This window comes from Quercus lobata, chromosome 7, assembly GCF_001633185.2.
Source record: "Quercus lobata isolate SW786 chromosome 7, ValleyOak3.0 Primary Assembly, whole genome shotgun sequence".
Taxonomy (NCBI): Eukaryota; Viridiplantae; Streptophyta; class Magnoliopsida; order Fagales; family Fagaceae; genus Quercus; species Quercus lobata.
The window spans coordinates 14097727-14118202 of NC_044910.1; the positions used below are offsets into that span (position 1 = coordinate 14097727).

At 36.1% G+C, this 20476-nt stretch overlaps 3 protein-coding genes across 3 annotated transcripts in view; 1 reads left to right on the forward strand and 2 right to left on the reverse strand.

Annotated features, from left to right (window-relative positions):
- Positions 1-6344, reverse strand: part of LOC115951640 — a 10838-nt gene extending 4494 nt beyond the window's left edge. The window contains exons 1-2 of the mRNA XM_031068805.1: positions 6066-6344; positions 5520-5903 (exon numbers count right to left, since the gene is read on the reverse strand). Coding sequence (XP_030924665.1) covers positions 5520-5903; positions 6066-6344 — 663 coding nt within the window. The remainder of the gene's footprint in view (positions 1-5519; positions 5904-6065) is intronic.
- A 5319-nt stretch (positions 6345-11663) lies between these two features.
- Positions 11664-14618, forward strand: LOC115952330 (DNA polymerase kappa-like). The gene is made up of 6 exons (XM_031069490.1): positions 11664-11725; positions 11852-11926; positions 12099-12172; positions 12323-12568; positions 13477-13787; positions 14478-14618. Exons 4-6 carry the CDS (start codon positions 12389-12391, stop codon positions 14596-14598), a joined length of 612 nt encoding a protein of 203 aa, XP_030925350.1. The 5' UTR covers positions 11664-11725; positions 11852-11926; positions 12099-12172; positions 12323-12388; the 3' UTR covers positions 14599-14618.
- Positions 14619-16603: 1985 nt separating this feature from the next.
- Positions 16604-18498, reverse strand: LOC115952202. Its single transcript, XM_031069280.1, has 2 exons — positions 17718-18498; positions 16604-17142 (listed from the first exon to the last, which is right to left on the reverse strand). Exons 1-2 carry the CDS (start codon positions 18303-18305, stop codon positions 16972-16974), a joined length of 759 nt encoding a protein of 252 aa, XP_030925140.1. The 5' UTR covers positions 18306-18498; the 3' UTR covers positions 16604-16971.
- Between the last annotated feature and the right edge of the window lie 1978 nt (positions 18499-20476).

Here is a 20476-nt window from a genome sequence, read left to right on the forward strand (position 1 = left end):
TAGGTTGTAAGAAGTATTGAGTTTTAAGTAAAAAGCTAACATGACAATTTCTTAATAGATGGTGTAAAACATGGGTTTCACCCCATCATTATCAAATTCAGACTCTAAAAGAAAACTCACAATTGTTTTAAAAATAACAATCAATTAATTTCAGCACTTTTCATGTTATAATTCTTTTTTTTTTTTTTAACCCTAACAAACTAACATGAACTTTATACTAACTAGTAAAAGCTTTAAAAAAAAAAAAATCTATAAATGCTTAAACTAGTATGACATTAAATTAAAACTTTATAAAAGTTATCTCATAACTAAATTTATAGTGTTTAAGACATCGTAAAGAAAATACTTTTACTCTTTTAGCTAACTTTAAATCATGATAAAAAAAATAATAGTACTCTTAAGAAAGAGGCATACTAGGATGAATTTAGATAATTTTCAAGCTCAAAAAAAGTTCAAAACTTTATTAAGACACCAATGATTTGGCATTAAAAATTATCTATCCATCCACTATGGGTGCTTAATTTTGTTTTTATTTTTATATATAGCTTGATAAATGCCAACTTGCTTGTTTATTTTTTATTCATAATTTAAAATTTCTAAAATGACCATCAGTATATTAATTAATAATTTTTAGTTATGAATATAACACTTAAACAAAAACATAATAAAAATAAACATAAACATGAAAATAATAGTTTCTATTTTATTTTATTTACAAACATATGTTGTACTTTATTGAAATAGAAGCATAGAAAAATATGAAAATTTCAATGTGAATATTTGAATTGTTTAGGCTATTCATACCCCTTCTCTTTGTTTTTGACATACAAATATTGTTCTCACTATTTATGCAAGAGAAACTTAAGCTTAAAAGTTTAATAGTTCTAAACAAGTTTTGATATCTAATAATCCAACCTTGTTTTTTATATTAGATGGGTTACAAGCTCATATCATGTGTTCATGTGTAGCTCGTAAATTAGTGGACTACTTTTGAGTAATATTGAGAATCACAATTATGGGATCATTTATAAGTATTTTTATAATATCGTATGCAAAAAGAAAAACAATATTCATTTCAATATTATTAAAGATTGTAAGTTTAGGGTTGTTCGCTTTGATATCTCCTTAGTATTCATCTATTTCTTCCACATGCATCTTAAAGATTCCTATAAATATACAGTGGAAGTATTTCCAGAAATGAGGAGTGTGAAGAAAATAAAATTAATTAACAAGCACAGATGATTAAAGCATCAGTACAGCTTCTTGTAAGTATAGTAGAAGACACGCTGCAATAAGTGCGGAGTGCCTTGGTTTCAACAATTGCTTTTCAATAAGGATTTAATTTTTGAAAAGTTATGTGATACAACTGTTGCAGCTGCAAACAGAAAGACTTGCAAAGCCCCACCCAAAGCCGCTAGGTAAACCCTTCATGCTTTAGGTGTAGATATGCTTTGACTCACAACCAAGTGGATGAAAAGATGGCCGATGAAATTAAATAAGGCTGATAGTCCTATGACCAGCCATGCTGGAAAAACGCCAAAGAGTGGCCCAGAAAGGAACCCCATTGCAGCACCTAAATTTTTGAATGAAGCAATTGTGGTAAGGGAGGACTGGGACAAATTGAGAATTGTTTTGACCTTGTTTGAATACAAGGGAAACTGAAACACCTATTGTTAAAAGAATAAGGTATGCATCTATAAGCTAAAACCACCTTTGTCGAGCATTAAGAATTAGAGGAAACATTTTGCGTTTTTTTGTTTGGAATAGGTTGCTAGGTCTATGTAGGCTTGAAAGCTAAGTATAACACCCCCCACCCCCATTATATGACTATTTGGTTGGGTCTCCTAAGAACAGTCTGGATTGGCTTGCAACCAATAAAATTTAACAAACAACTAAAAAACCAAAGAACAAAAAAACAGATTTTCCATCCTAATAACCCCCCCCCCCCCCCCCCCATTATCTGACTACTTGGTTAGGTCTCCTCTAGTCAATTAAATTTAACAGACATAACAAACTATCAACCAAGAACAAAAATGGTTTGCTTTATTTTTGTGTTAATTTTTTGAACCATATGAACATAACTACTGGAAGAAAGGTAAGTGCAGAAATCTAAACAGAATACTAACCGAATATTGTAGAATCTTGGCCTCGCCTTAGACAAATTGCAATGACTTGGGGATTGGTTTTGGATTGGAATTGGTTTTGAGTTTACGGGAAGAGAGAGAGAGAGAGAGAGAGAGCTCTGTAACCGAATTACAAGGAGAAAGAAAGAGATAGTGCAAAAGAAGAAGATGAAGATTACAAGGAAAATAAGAGAAATGTGTGAATGAGAATAAGATATGTACACAACATTTTCACAAATAATCATAAGTGGTAAGTGTTATTATCATTGGGTATAATGTTATATAGTAATCTTAAAAAAATTATTACATTTCATAATTTAATTTAATTTGAGTAAAATAATTATAATTTATCTATTTTTCTTTGTATGTTTATTGTCATGCCTTGCATGTAATGAAGGATATCAAACAACTAATAAATGCCAACTTATTTGTTTATTTTTTTATACATATAAAAGAACGAAAAGGGAAACGAATATATTATTATTATTATTATTATTATTGTAAGGACTAGAATTGAGTTCCTAGCCCAAGGTATGAATAGACTTAGGCGCAAAAAGCCCAAAACAATGAATTTGTAGAGAATGAGTTAGAAAACTAGGCTTTAGCTAACCAAACAACAAGTTAGGTAGGCTTGATGATAGAAGAGTGAAAATATACAAGTTTAAATTGAAGAAAAAAACATCATCGGCAAAGTCCGAGGAGACTGATTCTTATATAATGTTGTTATGTAAGGTTACAAGTCTGGTTCTAGATTGCTACGGTATTTCTTTCTTGATTTTCCCGATCCCCTCCTCTATAGAGGGTCTCTTATATTATATAGTTCCCTTTCGATGATCTTGGCCCTCCATTTGTTGATCATCCTGGCCACTATTTGAGTGTTTGTCACATTAGACACCCTTACTGGCCCTCTGTGAGTTGGGATAGCCAATGTAGCATTGTTCAGGAGTTTTCTCCACATAAATGCAGTCAGAAAGTTAACTGCAGAGCATTCAATGTGGTGGCAGCAGTTTTCTCTTAGATACTTCTGGGCCCCCATCCTTCTTGTGTGTTTGTAATGCACGTTCCTACCAGTAGATCTTGCTGGAAGGCCACTCTGATCGACAGGATATACCTTTGATCTGTGCTTTGTTCATCCAAGGATATACTCCTCCTTGGATCACCTTCCACAGCCTTTTTGTTTGCATCTTACTTATGAGATTCTGAGCTTGACACCCTCACTACTGTTTACTCACCCTCAGACCAACCAACGTCCTCGGCCAAGGCCCAAGGCCCAATATACAAATTTCTTGGCATCCACGTCCCTGATATTTGCCAAAGGCTCAGCTTCAACCCACTTTGTGAAGTAATCCGTGCCGACCAACAAGTATCTCTTATTTCCCGCCGTCTTGGGGAAAGGGCCTATAATGTCCAAGCCCTATTGAGCGAATGGCCAAGGGCTGAACAGAGAATTAAGGACTCCCCTTGGTTGGTGGATGTTTGGTGCGAATCTTTGACACTGGTTGCACTTCCTCACATATTCCTGTGCTTCTTTTTGCATGTTTGGCCACCAATAGCCTTAAGTGATGGTTCTGTGTGACAACGATCTGCCCCCAGTGTGGCTTCCACAAATCCCATCATGTAACTCCTTAAGGAGTAATTCTGCTGCCTTAGGGTGCATGCATAGCAGGTACGACCCAGAAAAGGAGTGTTTATATAGTTTTTGGTCCTCGGACAGCCAGAACTGAGGAGCCTTTCTTTGTACCTTGTCAGCTTCTAATTTATTCTCGGGCAAAACATCTTCCTTTAGGAATAGTACAATAGAGTCCATCTAGCTAGGACCCACCCTTATTTGATGAACATGAACCATAGTTGCTCTTACTTCTGCGGGTTTACATAAGTCCTCCACAAGAATTACTCGAGGTAAATTTTGTGTCGAGGAGGTTGCCAATGTGGCAAGAGAGTCTGCATGTACAATTCTATTTCTAGGAACTTGTGACAAATTAAAAGACTTGAACCCAGACTGTAAATGTCTAACCTAGCTCAAGTATTCCTGCATCCTGGGATCTTTAGCTTCCAACTCCCCTTAAATTTGGCCTACAACCAACCTCCAATCAGAGAACACCTCTACTTTTTTTCCACCAATTTCTGAACCATGGTCATCCCTACCAGCAGAGTTTCATATTCAGTTTCATATTCAGCATTCTGTGGTTTGCTGCAATCATCGACGTAGACCTTTTAGGTTAGAGGTTCTTGTACGGAAATTATACCAACCGATTTTCCAACAATGTTTTGTTCTTCTACTTTCTCTTTTATTGTGGTCTCAGCAAACTCAACCATCAGGTCGGCGAGGACCTGACCCTTGACGAAGGTGTGAGGCATGTACTTGACGGCAAAAGCCCCTAGAATCGTACTCCACTTTGCAATTCTCCCTGTGTAATCTGCACTTTGAAGTAGAGATTTGAGTGGGAGTTAGGTTAAGATGAGAATCGTGTGAGACTAGAAGTAATGGAGGAGTTTATGCGTAGCATGCACCACTGCTAAAATGGCCTTCTCCAGTGATAAATAACGGACCTCAGCCTCATGTAGTGACTTGCTCACATAATAAACTGGCATTTGTATGCCATTGTTAACCCATATTAACACCAAACTCACTGCGTGGGAGGCCATTGCAATGTAGGCAAACAAAACCTCATCCACTTCGGGCCTGGACATGATAGGCGGTCGAGACAGATATCCTTTCAACTACTGAAAGGCCAAGGCACACTCTTTGGTCCATTCAAATCCCTTTCATTTGTTCAATAATTGAAAGAAAGGCCTACATTTGTCTGCTGACCGAGAGATGAATCAGTTTAGAGCAACGATCATCCCCGTAAGCCTCTGGACCTCTTTAGGATTCCGAGGTGGTTACAGATTGTTAATTGCCTTAATTTGGTCAAGGTTGACTTCAATTCCACGGTGTGTGACCATGTAGCCCAAGAACTTCCTTGATCTGACACCAAAAGAACACTTGGAAGCATTAAGCTATAGCTTGTGTCTCCTCAAGATATCACAAATATTTACGAGGTCATTAACATGCTCGGACTCTACCTTGCTCTTTACCACCATATCATCAATATAAATCTCGACGTTTTTCCCTAACTATGGCTCAAACATCCTGGTCATCATCCTCTGGTAGGTAGTGTCGGCATTCTTCAAACCAAATGGCATTACTTTGTAATGGTAGTTCCCAATGGGGGTGACAAATGTTGTTCTCTCTTGATCATCCAAGGCCAAAAGTATCTGGTGATAGCCTTGAAAAAATTCTAAAAAGCTCATCCGAGGATGACCTGCACTGGCATCTATCAGCTAGTCGATCTGAGGCATGGGGAAAGGGTCTTTTGGGCATGCTTTGTTCAAATTCGTGAAGTCTACACATACCCGCCACTTTCCATTTTTCTTCTTCACAACCACAATGTTGGCCAACCATTCAAGGTAGAACACTTCTTTGATAGCTCCAGCCCGCTTAAGTTTCATCACCTCGTTTTTTACAGCGTCAGAATGATCCTTGGATGAGCGTCGAGGTGGTTGCCTTTTGGGGATGATAGATGGGTTAACGTTCAAATGATGACAGATGAAGTTTGAATCCACCCCTGGAGCTTCGTAAGCATTCCAAGTGATTATGTCAATGTTTTCCTTGAGGAATTCCACCAACTCCTTTTTCTCTTGAGGTGGTAGCTGAGTTCTGACTTGAAAAAACTTCTCTGGATCACCACTTACAGTAAATCTCTCTAAGTCTTCACATTTGGCATCCTCGGCTAGCCCCTTCACGGGTAATATCGGAGGCTTTGACTGCTATAAGCCATCCTTAACAGAGGCCGAGGACTCCGCTACTGGCTGATGCAAAATTGCAGACACAAGGCATTGCCTAGCCATGGATTAATCCCCTACTAGCTTTTCAATCTAGTCTCTTGATGAATACTTCACCTTCTGATGCAGAGTTGAAGAAACAGCTCCTAGGGTATGGAGCCATGGTCTGGCCACAATAACTATGTAGGGGGAGTATGCGTCTACCACAATGAAGTCTACTTCCACCACCTCTGAGCCAGCCTGAACGAGCATCCTAATCTGCCCCTTTGGAATAACGACTTTCCCATCAAAACTTACCAAATGTGAGTCATAAATTGTTAGATCTTTAGGTTTTAAGTTCAGTCCCTTGTACAGGTCAGGGTACATAACTTCTACACAACTGTCCTGGTCTACCATTACTCTTTTCTTTTCACATCATACCCCCTATTCTGAGGGTAACTACCAAAGCGTCGTCATGTGGTTGGATGGTTCCAATCTTGTCTTTGTTCGAGAAACACAACGGTGGTCGGACTTCCATCCTGGCTCTCTTCAGCTAAAAGTAAGAGTTATTGGCCGGTAGCCTAGCTACAGACATTACTCTGGAAGGGTGAGAGCCAATTCTCCTAAGCGCAATGAAAATGACATTGATGGTACCTAACGGGGGCCTTGAAGGAGTATTCCCTCGAGCCCCTAATCTTGATTGGTCCCCTGGTCCGTTGGGCCGGTAAAGAAATTGTTGCAACTTCCCTTCCTTGACCAGTTGCTCCAAATGGTTCCACAGTGTTCTGCAGTCCTTGGTGATATGTCCCCTCTGTTGGTGGTATTGGAAGTGAAGGTTTTGGTTGCACCTCAAAGGGTCTTCACTCATTCTGTTCGGCCATTTAAATTACGGCTCATTTTTTATCTTCTCCAAAACCTGATGCACCGATTCTCTAAACATAGCGTTAACCGCCTAAGGAGCTGTAGGCCTAGACTACCCAGCAAAATCCCTCCGGGGTCTGTTATTGTCGTAACGGTCCAACCTGAAATCTCTTATCTCCTGAGGGATAACCTTGTCCTTTCCCTTGCCTTGCTGTTGGTCCTCTTCAACCCTTTTATACTTATCAATCCGATTTATGAGCTGGCGGATCCTGCTAACAGGTTTTCCAGTCAAAGACTTTCTTAAGCCGTGCTCGGCAGGTAGGCCGAGCTTGAAAGTGCTGATGGCTACATCATCAAAATCACCATCTATCTTGTTGAACATCTCCTAATATCTTTCCGAATATGTTTTTAGGGTTTCTCCTTCTCTCATGGACAGGGATAACAAGGAAGCTAAAGGCCGGGGAACCCTGCTGCACGTAATGAAACGAGATCCAAACGCCTGAGTGAGTTCCTTAAACGAATCAATGGAACCTACCCTCAGACCATCAAAGCACCTCATCGCTACAAGCCCCAAGCTGGATGGGAATACCTTGCACAATAAGGCCTCGTTCTTGAAATGTACAGCTATCCTTTGATTTAAATGACTAACATGCTCCACAGGGTCTGTTCTGCCGTTCGACATGGTGAATGTGGGTTAAGTGAACCGCTAAGGAAGTCTCTCTCCCTTAATCCAGCGTGTGAAAGGTGACTTGGAAATTTGGTTGAGTGCTTTACTCATAGCATTATTTCCCATGCCTCCCGAAGATGAATTTCTGTTTTTGCGTTCATGGCGGTAGTCTTTATCATATGAGAAAGACTCGCTAGGGGGAGTCCTTGACCTCTGTTTATAGCTAACGTCCTTCTCATCATTGGAAGAGTAATAAGAGTTGGAAACAGCTCACCTTCTACGTTCGTGCGTAAGCTTCTCTTCAAATGATCAATTTCCAACCGCATGTTTCTGACATTCTCCTTATGAGAGACGTGGCTTTTACCCCGAGATTGGCTCTTACCGGTATGGGCAGTATGTACACTTCCCTCTTGATCCCTTCTTCGTTCAAGATCACGGAAGTGATCTTGACCTTGAGACCCCCTAGACTTTGCCATGTGTGGACCTGAACCTACCATCATTTTAAGTTGGCTTTACTATAACACCAATAGTTCCCCACAGACGACACTAATTGTAAGGATTAGAATTGAGTTCCTAGCCCAAGGTATGAATGGACTTAGGCCCAAAAAACCCAAAACAATGAATTTGTAGAGAATGGATTACAAAACTGGGCTTGATAATAGAAGAGTGAAAATATACAAGTTTAAACTGAAGAAAAAAATGTCCTCGGCAAAGTCCGAGGAGACTGATTCTTATATAATGTTCTTAAGTAAGGTTACAAGTTTGGTTCTAGATTACTACAGTATTTCTTTCTTGATTTTCCCGATCCCCTCCTCTATAGAGGGTCACTTACATTATATAGTTCCCTTTCGATGATCTTGGCCCTCCATTTGTGGATCATCCAGGCCACCATTTGAGTGCTTGTCGCATCGGACACCTTTACTGGCCCTTTTGAGTTGGGGTAACCAATACAGCACTGTTCAGGGGTCTTCTCCACATAAATGCGGCCAGAAAGTTAGCTATAGAGCATTCAATGTGGTGGCAGCAACTTTCTCTTAGATACTTTTGGGCCTCCATTCCTCTTGTGCGTTTGTAATGCACGTTCTTACCAGTAGATCTTGTTGGAAGGCCACTCTGATCGAAAGGATATACCTTTGATCTGTGCTCTGTTCATCCGAGGATATACTCCTCCTCTTTCCTCCTCGGATTGCCTTCCAAAGCCTTTTTGTTTGCATCTTACTTATGGGATTCTGAGCTTGACACCATCACTACTGCTTACTCACCCTCGGACCAACCAACGTCCTCGGCTAAGGCCCAAGACCCAATATACAAATTCGGGCCCTTATCTCTACAATTATTATTACTATTATTATTATTATTATTATTATTATTATTATTATTATGTGAATATAAAAATCAAACAAAAATATCATAAAAATAAACATAAACATGAAAATAAATATTTATCTTTTATTTGAACCCATAAACATATAAACATATGTTATTCTTTATTCAAATAGAAGCATACAAAATTAAGGAAATTTCAGTGTCAACAATTGAATTTTTAGGCTATTCATGCCCTTTTCTTCTTTGATTTAAACCTACAAATAAATTCCAGACTATTTATGGAAGAGGAGCTTAAGCTCAAAGTTTTTAAGCTCTAGACTAGTTTCAATATCTAAAGATAATCTAACTTTGTTTTTGTGTGACATTTATCTTATTAGTAGTTTAATTGATTATGCTTTCTAAGTAATTATAATAGTCAAAGCTTGTTTTGTAGGGCTCCATTTTCAAATAAAAGCTCTCAGAAGTAATTTTTGACATTCACTTACTCTAGGGTGAACTGTCAATTTATCCCTATAGTAGTTTTTTTTTTAACTTTTAATTTTAGTTATTAATATTAACATTTCTGTGAAATTAGTCTTTGTATCCAGTACCACTTATAAAATTGTTGTTAAATCAAATAAAACGATGTTGTATTGCATATGAAAATTGTGTTAGTTTTATAAATGGCAATAAATGGGTGTTGTATAATTCACCCAGACTTAAAGGGTGCAGAAAAATTTAGGCTAGACAAATAATAATACCTCTAACTAATAATAATAATAATAATAATAATAATACCTCAAGAGGTACTAGGGATGGCAATTCTCCCCTACCCCGCTTGACCCGCCCTTCTCCACTTTGCCCCACACGGGTTTTCCCCGACCTCAAGAGGTACTAGGGATGACAATTCTCCCCTGCCCCGCTTGACCCGCCCCTCCCCACTTTGCCCCACACGGGTTTTCCCCACCCCACAAAGGTGGTGGGGCGGGAATAGTGCAAGACCTTGGTGAGGCGGGAATAGGGAAAAATTTTAGCCCTGCACCACGGGGCTGGGTGGGGATGGGTTTAGACTTTTTAGACCCAACTTGCCCCACTCCGCCCATCCCCACTCTGCCTCGTATTGATAAGGGTTAAATTGTAAATTTTTCATACCCTAAAATCCTTTTTTTCTCTAGTAAGGTTGGAAATAAAGTACCAATTTTAACCATTTCTTTTGTCTTTATTATAATAAAATTTATATACTATTGAATCATTGATTTTTTATTATGCGATTTTGGTTTTTATTGTGATATTGTCTTGTTAAACACTTTAATAATATTATTTAATTTTTGCTAAAAATTAGTTTGATTTGATGGGATAAATTTATTTGTAATTTCAAGTTATTTTTATTAAAGAAATAGGTTTTATTAAAAACAACTGTAATAATTGTGAGCAAATTAGTAAGAAGTAAAGTGTTATGCAGTGGGGCGGGGCCCCAAAGAGCAGAGATGGGGCAAGAAAATTTTCCCCATCATGCGGGGCAGGGTAAGGCGAAGATGGGGTAAGACAAAACCATGTAAGGTGGGCATGAAGATCCCATCCTTCGAACCCACCCCGCCCAATTGCCATCCCTAAGAGGTACTAATAAGTATTACAATTGTCATTTATATATGGTATGTATTTGGATGAGTAAAACCAATTCCACACCTTCATTGTTCTAATTTCTTACCCTTGACTACTTTTAGGAATTTAATTTTAATTATAAGAGGCAGTTTTTGCTCTTTGAACTAGAGCTGTTCAAAAATTTGAAGTAGAACATAAATTGCAGACCTTAACTACGATAAAAGGAGTGAATTTTCTGGAAATTGCATAGGTGACATCAACTTGCTGCCATTAAGATTGCATCTTGATACATTTTTCGTATTGGTGATTTGATGATTTCTAAACATCATTAGAATATTAGATTACATTTCGTCAATATATATATATATTAGATTACAAACTTTTGAATTATTTTAGAGGGGTCCATTAGGCCCATGGTGATGGACCAGTGTTCCGTCCTCTGTGGTCCTTGAAGGCTTTAGGTCATGAGCTATCCAGTTAAGTACATCATGATAAGAAAAGGATTAAAAGGAGAGAGAAAAAAAAAAAGTGAAGTTTCCAAATAAAAAGAGAGGTATTTTAGAATACCTCATGATTTCATATCAATCTCTTTGCTCTCTCTCTACTCACCAGCCCTCGAACCCAAGGCTTGGTACTTGTGATAAGTAGTCAAACCATTGAGCTACTATGAGGGCCGGTGTCATGTTTTGCATTCGAAATACTATAAACGTTTTTCCAAAACGCACCTTAAAATTTATCAACAGGATAATGACAAAATTAACCATAATAATTAACACGTGTAAATAAACATCATACAAGATCAAGAACCTCTAAAGATACTCTACCAAATGAAATTATCTTAAGCTTGACCTTTCATTACGTAATAGATGGTTGAGATTATGTCACGTCATTTAACTTACTAACAAAATTATAAAAATAATGGTGCCATCTGCCATGTTAGTTATTATGAAAAACAAATCATATTTTGAGTTTATTAATTCATTTTACTTCTTTTCTTAAAATAAAAAAAATAAAAGAAAACTCAAACCTAAAACATAGAAAAGATTGCAAACTGCCTAGATACCTCCTCTGTTCTCTCACAGCCAGCGGAAAGCTCTAAAATATTTCAAAATTGGCTTGAATGAGACAATGAGTAAAGGCGTAAAGCAAACTAATATTTGTAAGTGGGAATATTATTAAAGCAAAATATAGAATCATCATCTAAGTGGGAATATTATTAAATTAGGAATCTCAACTTTGATCAAGCATCATGCTATGTCAAGACTTGGAAGTTTATATTGACTTTGCTGGATTTTGGACGCCAAGAGTGGAGATAAAAGAAATCGAAAATGAGGTTGTAATCAATCATCACTGGTAAAACAGGGTGCAGTCAAATTTCTAGATTTGTGTTATCTTTTAGCTGTCCATGACATTAATACAATCAAACCAAAGTGATTAAGGTCCTTTATGTTTGTAAAGTTTGAAACTCTTCATATTCCTGTTTTCTCAGGTTTGCTCAGATATAAACAAGCCAAATGATCGGATGGCTGTCATGACATTTATATCCTCACTACCCATACGGAAGGTATATTTAATTATTTGTTAATTATGATCTGCTTCAGTCAACTTAACATGGTTTTTTAATAAATAAAGATAGCTTGCACTTGCAGAATGAGAACTGGCTCTCTTTTGTAAATGTTTTTGATGAAGTCCTCAATTTGATTTACATTTCTTATCATATACAACTTTCTTTCCAGATTGGGACGTGTGAGGATATGCTTCAAAAAGGTGGTCTCCTCTGTGCACGTACTATTTTCTCGTTCTACAGCAGGTAAGGTTAGAGAAGTGGTCAGTTCTTTCTACCGTGGTTTTATTGTCAACTGAAACACATAGCTTTTATGTGCGCCTGTTATATTGTCATATAAACTCAGAAATTATACTCTTTACATTTTGTCATTTCTTGCATTTTATATGATTGCAGCTCCTTGTTTCAGTTCAAGATCTGCATGTCTTTTTTTCTCCCCTTTGCTTGTATGTTCACCGCTTCATGAATGATACAGAAACTGGTTTTTCTATGGGTAGCCATGAGGCCTGTAGTTATGATGGTAGGGATTTATTGGACAGCAGCCACTTTCCAGATCTGGAAGATAATAATTGTGCTATTGGCAACAATGATGGAGAAAGGCAGAAATTTCATGAGCCTTTAAACGATGAAAATGGAAACAAGGTATGTGAGAATTTAAAAGACTAATTCATAATCTTGACTCGGACCAGAATTTAATTTCCTCTAATTTACTAGGGGTGAATCTCAGTAACAACGCCGTCCATAGAATTTAAGAACCCAAGGGGCGAATCCACCATGTGCAGGTTCAGTTCCCATCATTTCCAACCAACAACAACAACTAAGAATTTAAAGTGTCAACCTTAAATAATGGGATGGTGGACAGCAGTTTTTAAGTCCTAACATTGCAGATTGCTTGAGTTAAATTACCAAGCAAAAAATAAAAGGTGTCAACTAATTCTAAAAGCTATCGAGTGTTATAGAAAAAAAACCAAAGTCCAAGGAGAGATTGCGCAAAGCAGCCCCTTTAGCTCAACTCCAGAAAGCTCTTTCCCTTAAAATATTCTGAGTCTGCTCCATCCATAAGCACCACAACAAACATATTGGAGCCATTCCCTTGTTATAGAATCTACCATACCAGGTCAAGGTGGAATGGAAAGAATCTGAGTTACCAATTCTGGAAGAACCTTACCAAATGATGAGAACAAAAGGCACCAATGCAATAACAAATGCTTGCTGATTCTCTGACCTGTTAACATAGCCAACAGTTCAAAAGGAGCTAATTTTTCTAATAAGATTACATATGGTTAAAATCTCCTGATGTGTAGTTGTCTATGGTGAAGAACCCAGCTTTCAAAATAGCCCAAATCTCTTTCCGAGGAAAAGATTAATGCTAGAACCCTGGCTATAATTTGAATTTTGATTGATAACGTAAATTCAAATGATTTCTTAGTTACTCTTATGTGTAGTTTCTGTTGAGATCTATATTTAAATGCTTTCTATTTTATTCTTGAGTTGTCGCTTTACTCGAGTTTTTTCTTGTTCTCCGTCTCTGGATTTTGCTATTTGTCTAGGTGAATACCCCAGAACGAAAATCTTATCAAAATGCAGTGTCTGAGTTGAAAGCAGATTCTTCTTCTGTGCCATTTGCATTTCGTAGCCTAGATGAAGAGAACAAGAGGGCTAACTTGCCGGATGATGATACAGTCTCTTCATCCAATCACGGAAAGCTACTTCTGTGGGTAAATTATTACAAGTGTTCACTATGTGGGATTGAATTACCACCTTGTTTTGTTGAGGAAAGGCAAGAGCACTTTGATTTTCATCTAGCTGAGAGACTTCAGAAAGAGGAATCTCGCTGTGACACAGGAATGCTGAGGCACAGGTATTTTGAATTTTAGTTGGTATACTGGTTATATGGTCCTTGCTTGGCAGCCTACTTGAAAGTGATTGATAAGCAGGTTGGGTTTGAGTGGTATGTGGACAGGTTAAATGCTTTGTGATAAAATAATATTTACCAAAAAAATGATTGCCTAATTAGTTTCCACTAGATAATTTCCCAATTTATTAAATGTGCATGCTATATGGCATGATAAACTAATATCCTTCCTGATAATTGAAAACCTCTTCCATCTGTGTAACACTGTAACTTGCCTTATATGTGCAAATTATGGAGATCAGCAAAAGGGGGAGTTGAATGAGGTGTGAGATTGAAGATTACGGCTAGAGTTATGGCATTTGATTTGCAAATGTACAAACTAATTTTTTCTCATAAATGTCATTACTCTCCCAATTTATAGTTGGACATTAGGCTGATTTCTGCTTGGGACATGGATTTGTGCCTTCCAGTGCTGATAAGATCTTCATGCAAGATGCAACATCTTTTTTGTTTTTCTGAGTGTCAACTCTCAGTTTTGCGACTTGATATTGTTAGCAAATAATTTGTTCTTAGAGCTAATGAGTCACCATTATTAATTACATCTCTATGATAAATTTACAGGATTGCTTTTTTCATCTTCAGTCTACATATAACAAATATTTGATTTGACAATTGACAAGTTTGAAACCTCATCAGGCTTGCCCCAAAGGATAATATCGCGAGCCAAAGAAAACAAAAAATGCAGAGGGCTTCTCCAAAAGATAAGGGACATATTCCAATAGATCTAGTCTTTGTTAAGAATAGTCAGAAATTTTAGCATTGTAATCTATATGTTGTTGTCCGTATATAGTTTTATATGCTATAGAGAAAATCCAGTTGAATAAGGTGTGAAATTGAACATCTTATTGATTTTCATCTCGGCTAACCATTAATATTACTTTTTTATTTATCAATAATTACTCACCAAATTAGCAATTTGTAAAATAATTTGTATCTCTAGCATTATTTTTATTGAAACATGTGCAATATACTTATTTCAGCTGTGTCACAATATGTACAGATTTCAGCTCTGATAATAAAAATCTCTGATCTTCCATACATCTTTCAGTCTTGTAAACACATCTTTTTTTCCCCTTTATAGTATATAAGGATATAACTTAATGAAACTCTATATATTCACTCGTCTCCCTAAAATTTTAGTTTCCCATTTGTTTTAATGGAAATAAATAATTTAAATTCTCTTTTCTTTCCTAGCCCCACTTTGCCCAACTTTGCAAAAATAGTTTTAGATAAATAATTTGGAGTCTTCAAGAAATTTTATAAATAATTTACCTTGTTAATTTGCAGTTTTACACAACAGTTTTTATGTCAAAGGTTACAAGAAATATTGAATAATAATTTTTTTTTTTTTTAAACCTTTAAACAAAAAATGAGAAATACATTTATGAAGGTTACATGAAATATTGAATAATAATTTTTTTTTAAACCTTTAAACAAAAAATGAGAAATAAATTTTTGATCTTTAATTATAGAAATAAATCAAAAATTTATGATCTACATTTCTTTTATTATAACATATATGCTTATTTCCGCATTATTAATTTAGTTTAAAAAAAAAAAAGCAACAAAAAATCCTATGTTAAGGATTTATGGGCCTTCCAAGGTTTGGCATTTCAATGGAAATTATTGTGACGACAATGTCGCCTTCTTAGGTGACAGCATTGCCTTATTAATAAGTTTTGGTAAGTGACACTACCTCTGTAGAGAATATGCGGCTGCAATGGATTTTTGAGCACAGGGCCGACCCTAGGCCTAGATCACTTAGGCAATCGCCTAGGGTCCCCTATTAGATAAAGGTTCTAAATTTTGGGGCAAAAATTAATATATCTTTATGAAAAAAAAAAAAAAAAAAAAAAATTGGACATATAGGAAAATAATAGTTTTACATTTTTTTTTTCTACATTTAAGAAGTCCCAAAGAATTGAGTAATACTAGAGATAATACAACTTTAAATACATGAGTCTTACAAATATATGTGTCAATAATTACAAAAAATAATTCAGATAGAAAAATACTAGAAATATTATAAGTTTTACTTCGAAGCCTTTATAAATTGATATGACAATTAATATGATTTGTGTTCGTCAACAACCTATTAAATGCATTTTTGAATTACTTTTTGTTATTAGTGATACGTCTTTGTAAGCCTCATGTTGTAAAATTTATCATATTCCTAACATCATTCAAATATTTGTTTATTATCTTCTTGAAGTATCACTAATCACATCATTGTTACATTGTTTGTAAGTACTTTTGTAGTAAAATTTGTTACACCTTTAGCATTTTTCAAAAAAAAAAAAAAGCGCATATTACAAAATAAAAAGAATAGATTTTTGCTATAAAAAAAATTATGATATTAAATATTAATTAAATATTACTTAAGTGATGACAAAAATGCCTATTTAAATATATCGTCTTAGACCTCCAAATTTGTTAGGCGGGTACCGCTTGAGGAGTTTATTCCTTTAATTTATTTTGGTCAAATGTGGAAACCAAACCACATGGAAGATTGCATTGCCGTTAGTTGTTGGAGTAATACATCATTTGCATTTTAATTTGGTGTTCACTTTTGAAAATTGAGTGAACATTAACCTTTGTAAACTTATTTAGAAGTCATACTTGTGAGTTTGATGTTTTCCTCAAACTTTTTAGTGTTGTTGACTTCTGATATTGTTGCATGCCATGTGTTTGTTGAAATTTCTCTATGGTTTGGAGCTCATTTTGCCTCACTCTGATGGCTTAGAAGCCTTTGAATCCTTTTCTTGAGCATAGAAAGTAGAAACCAAACATGAAAGAACTACATGAGCTTCACAAGTCATACCAATATGATATAATCATACAAGGCAAGATCTCCTCCTTCCTCGTGGTCTTGTTCAACCCACGGGGTAAAAATACCCTCAGATCAAAACTGAAGTTGAACACCAAGGACATACTTGCTGGGAATTCAGCATGGTCACATACATACCATAAGGAGTAGTACTTAGAACCAATGCCACCAACCAAACACACTAATTTTCCACCCCAGATAGCAGTTTTTAATGACAGCAGAATTTCTAGTCTGTGCTTCATAGAATTAGAAGAGATGTTACTCAATTTGAAATGAATTGAGAGAAACTACTCAACCAGTGAATCACTTCCGAGGTTTGAACCTGGTACACCATTTTACAAGAAGTTCTTCAACATTAGCATCCATTCGAGTCCCAACTCCTCCCCAGACCAACATGTGGGCATAATCTCCAAATCCTGAACCTGTTACTTCATGCACAGCCTTAAATCCAATTCTTGTGTAGAACCTAACAAGCTGCAAGATTGAAAAAGTAAAATCTATTATATTAATAGAAGATTCAGTCATCTAAGTAACTGTTTAATACATTATTTCAAGGAGAATTTAACTAAAAAACACACATTACTGGACGAAGGACAAGTGCCATAGCTAATTAATAGGTATCTTCTGTGGCCATTTAATGGCTACTAAACGTATTTACTTGAACAGTGATGCTACAGATACAATATTTTTCATAACATATTTTGAGATTACAATATATCATTGATTTTCACATAAGATCACTATTGGCATGATTTAATTCTCTATAATTCATAACTTGTCAACTCTGCAATTATGAAGGAAAAAAAATGTGTTCCTATAGACACTGTAGACTTATTGTTACTAGAAATGCAAAGGAAACAACCGAGTAACTCTGGCACTGCTTGCATTCGACACATTATACTTTTAAACAAAGGGAAACCACATAAAAAGAAAATATCTACTGGCTGCGAATAGATTAAGGTATAAGTATAGCTTTTCCACTAGCATTTTTTTTTTTCAATCAAATGGACAATCTAGATTAAGGTGAAGATTATAGGGTAGACAAAAACCTTGGAATGGTAAAGATCAGAGTCATTGATTGCAAGTAACTCGGCTGTTTTGCAACCACAATCATATCCATATCGAATAGCAACAGCTCCAAGGAACAAACCAATACCAAAGATTGATTTCTCCATTCCCAGTGTCTCTCTCCTCAATCTAATGGAGTCCAAGTGAAGAATTGTCCCTTTCAACCAGACCCTTATTAGCCCCTCAGCCTTCCCAAGCTCTGTTTGGGTTTCCAAGTTCTTGGCAGTGATTCTGAAAAAGGGTCCTAGAGTTTGGAGCTGGAGGTCAAGGTTTTGGGCTTTTGATGAGTCCAATATCTCTGACATGGTTGGTACAGTGTCTTCAAATTTATCCTGTCTGTGTTCATAGTGGGTGGTGCTTATTTGGAGGGATTTCAAAAGTGTTTTTTTTAATATGGTTTGGGACGGAGAATGGAGTTGTAGGATTTGGGATATTGGGATTTTTGAAGGAGAACTGACTTGGGTTCTAAGATTTGGTAAAGGAGAACATGAAAGTTTGCCTGTTATTACCATATCTGATAATATGTGGTAGTCTTTGTGGCTCCTAGAGAACCCAATGAACACACTCATAAATTTTGGAGGTGGTAAAGATGGCCCATGACTTGTGTGTGTTTGTGAGGATGATGCTATTGTTGTTGTTGTGATTGTGCTGGGATGAGATCGCCATTAACGAAACAGAGACAGACATAGGAAAATTTATAGCTTGTTCATAGCCTCTTATGTCTTATCTCTCTATCTCTTAAGGCCGTGAAAGCCTAAGACGAAAAATATAGAGACATCGAGTAGAAAACTCGTACTTATTTTTTTTTTACGGCAAGTAGAAAACTCGTACTTGTGCAGCAAAAATAAACATTTTGGTCCACAAGAACACAACAGCATGGTCTATAATCAAACCATAAATAGAGAATGGTATATAATGTAGTAAAAAATACATTCGGATAACACTTAACAAGATTTGATTGTACAAATCTTACGGGGTTTAAAAGGGAGAATGAAGAAAACTTGAAAGAAGAATAAACACACAAAAAAACACAAGGATTTATGCGACTCAACTTTTGGCCTATGTTCACGGCGACAACAAAAAGAAATTTTACTAACTAATTTGGAGAATACAAAATGGTATAAAGGTACTCTTACACAATCATAATCCCAATACAGTCAAAGCTATTCTCTATTAAAATGTTATAATCAGTGCACAAAGCTCTTACTTTTACGTTGTTTGAGAGAATTCATGGTTCCGTCACTATTGTTAATACTACTTGATCTTACCCAAAAGCACATATTTAATGATAATAAGATAAATAATAATTTGCAATCAACCACCAATTAGAGAATACACTCAACAAGTGCAAATTTTGAATTATAGTTTCTCCAACAAAAGTCACAATTTTTAAAATAGGCCTCCCATTTAAACAAAACTTACTTTGTTATCTATGCCACTAATAACAGGATTACCTATTTGGGTTTCATCATTTTGCATACTAAAATATCTTCACACAAATTCTTAAACTCTCTAAAATGACCCTATCTTTTAGTAAAATAATTTTAAATTTAAAAACACAAATGGTTAAAAGAGTAAATTACTATTTTTTTAAAAAAGATTCTAAGTTTTAGGTTTTTTCCTTTTAAAAAGATTCTAAGTTTTAGGTTTTTTCCTTTCTCTTTTCCGATCTGAATTACCACTTCTTATGAAAGATCCTAAAAATTAAGACACTATCTCTATCTCACTTTTAAACATTATTCCATGTTACCATATCTCTTTCTTAAATTTCTTTTAAAAAAATATTACGGTTATATTATATTTTTTTTTAGACAAATGACTTCTCCTATTTGAATTCCAATGCCTCTACATGGGAGTTGAGAAAAAAAAAATCAAGAGTCAAAATAAAGAATTAGGACACAATCTATATCTCACTTTTAAATATAACCACACTAAATCTAAGGTAAATAAAAAAATAAAAAAGAGCCTCATTGCACTCGTGAAGCGTGTGGTGAGGCTCGTGTTATATACTATTTTACCTCATTGCAGTAGTAAATCAATGTATTTACTTTCATTTGAATTCATTTATTTAGATGATCGAAAGTTTTTTATGATGTCGTCTTTAAACTAAATGTCTCATCATAGTACGAATCAATAATTTTTTTTCTCATTATATTTATATTTTTAATCTTTTCCATAAACACAAGTTTATAGTATTAACTTTTGCATGCAAAATGATCATTTCTGTTGTCTTTACATTAATGAATAAAGAGATGATTTGAACATGCATATGAGTTGGCAATTTTGCCCCGCCTTGCTTGACCCGCCCCTCCCCACTTTGCCCCACGCGAGTTTTTCCCGCCCGGTAAAGATGGTGGGGTAAGGATGAGACAAGATTTTAGCACCGCACCACCGGGCAGGGCAGGAATGGGTTTAGACTTTTTAGATCTAACCCATCCCGCCCTGCCTCACTTATTTTATTCTACCCAACAAGGCTTTCTACTTAAGCTAGGCAGGGCGGGGATCAGGAGGGGCAAGGCGGGTTGGGTCTAAAAAGTCTAAACTTATCCCCGCCCCACTCGGTGATTCGGGGCTAAAATCTTACCTCATCCCTGCCCCACCACCTTTGCAAAGCGGAGAAAACCCGCATGGGGCGAAACGGGGAAGGGCGAGTCAAGTAGGGCGGGGCAAAATTGGCATCCCTTACGCATGTTCAAATTATCTCTTTATTCATTAATGTAAAGACAACATAAATGATCAT

Coding starts and splice junctions, on each gene's coding strand:
- LOC115952202 (XM_031069280.1), bottom strand. CDS start 18,305: ATGAGTGTGTTCATTGGGTTCTCTAGGAGCCACAAAGACTACCACATA. Junction 17,143..17,717: donor CTGATCTTTACCATTCCAAG/GTTTTTGTCTAC, acceptor TCAATCTTGCAG/CTTGTTAGGTTCTACACAAG.
- LOC115952330 (XM_031069490.1), top strand. CDS start 12,389: ATGAATGATACAGAAACTGGTTTTTCTATGGGTAGCCATGAGGCCTGT. Junction 12,569..13,476: donor ACGATGAAAATGGAAACAAG/GTATGTGAGAAT, acceptor CTATTTGTCTAG/GTGAATACCCCAGAACGAAA. Junction 13,788..14,477: donor ACAGGAATGCTGAGGCACAG/GTATTTTGAATT, acceptor AAACCTCATCAG/GCTTGCCCCAAAGGATAATA.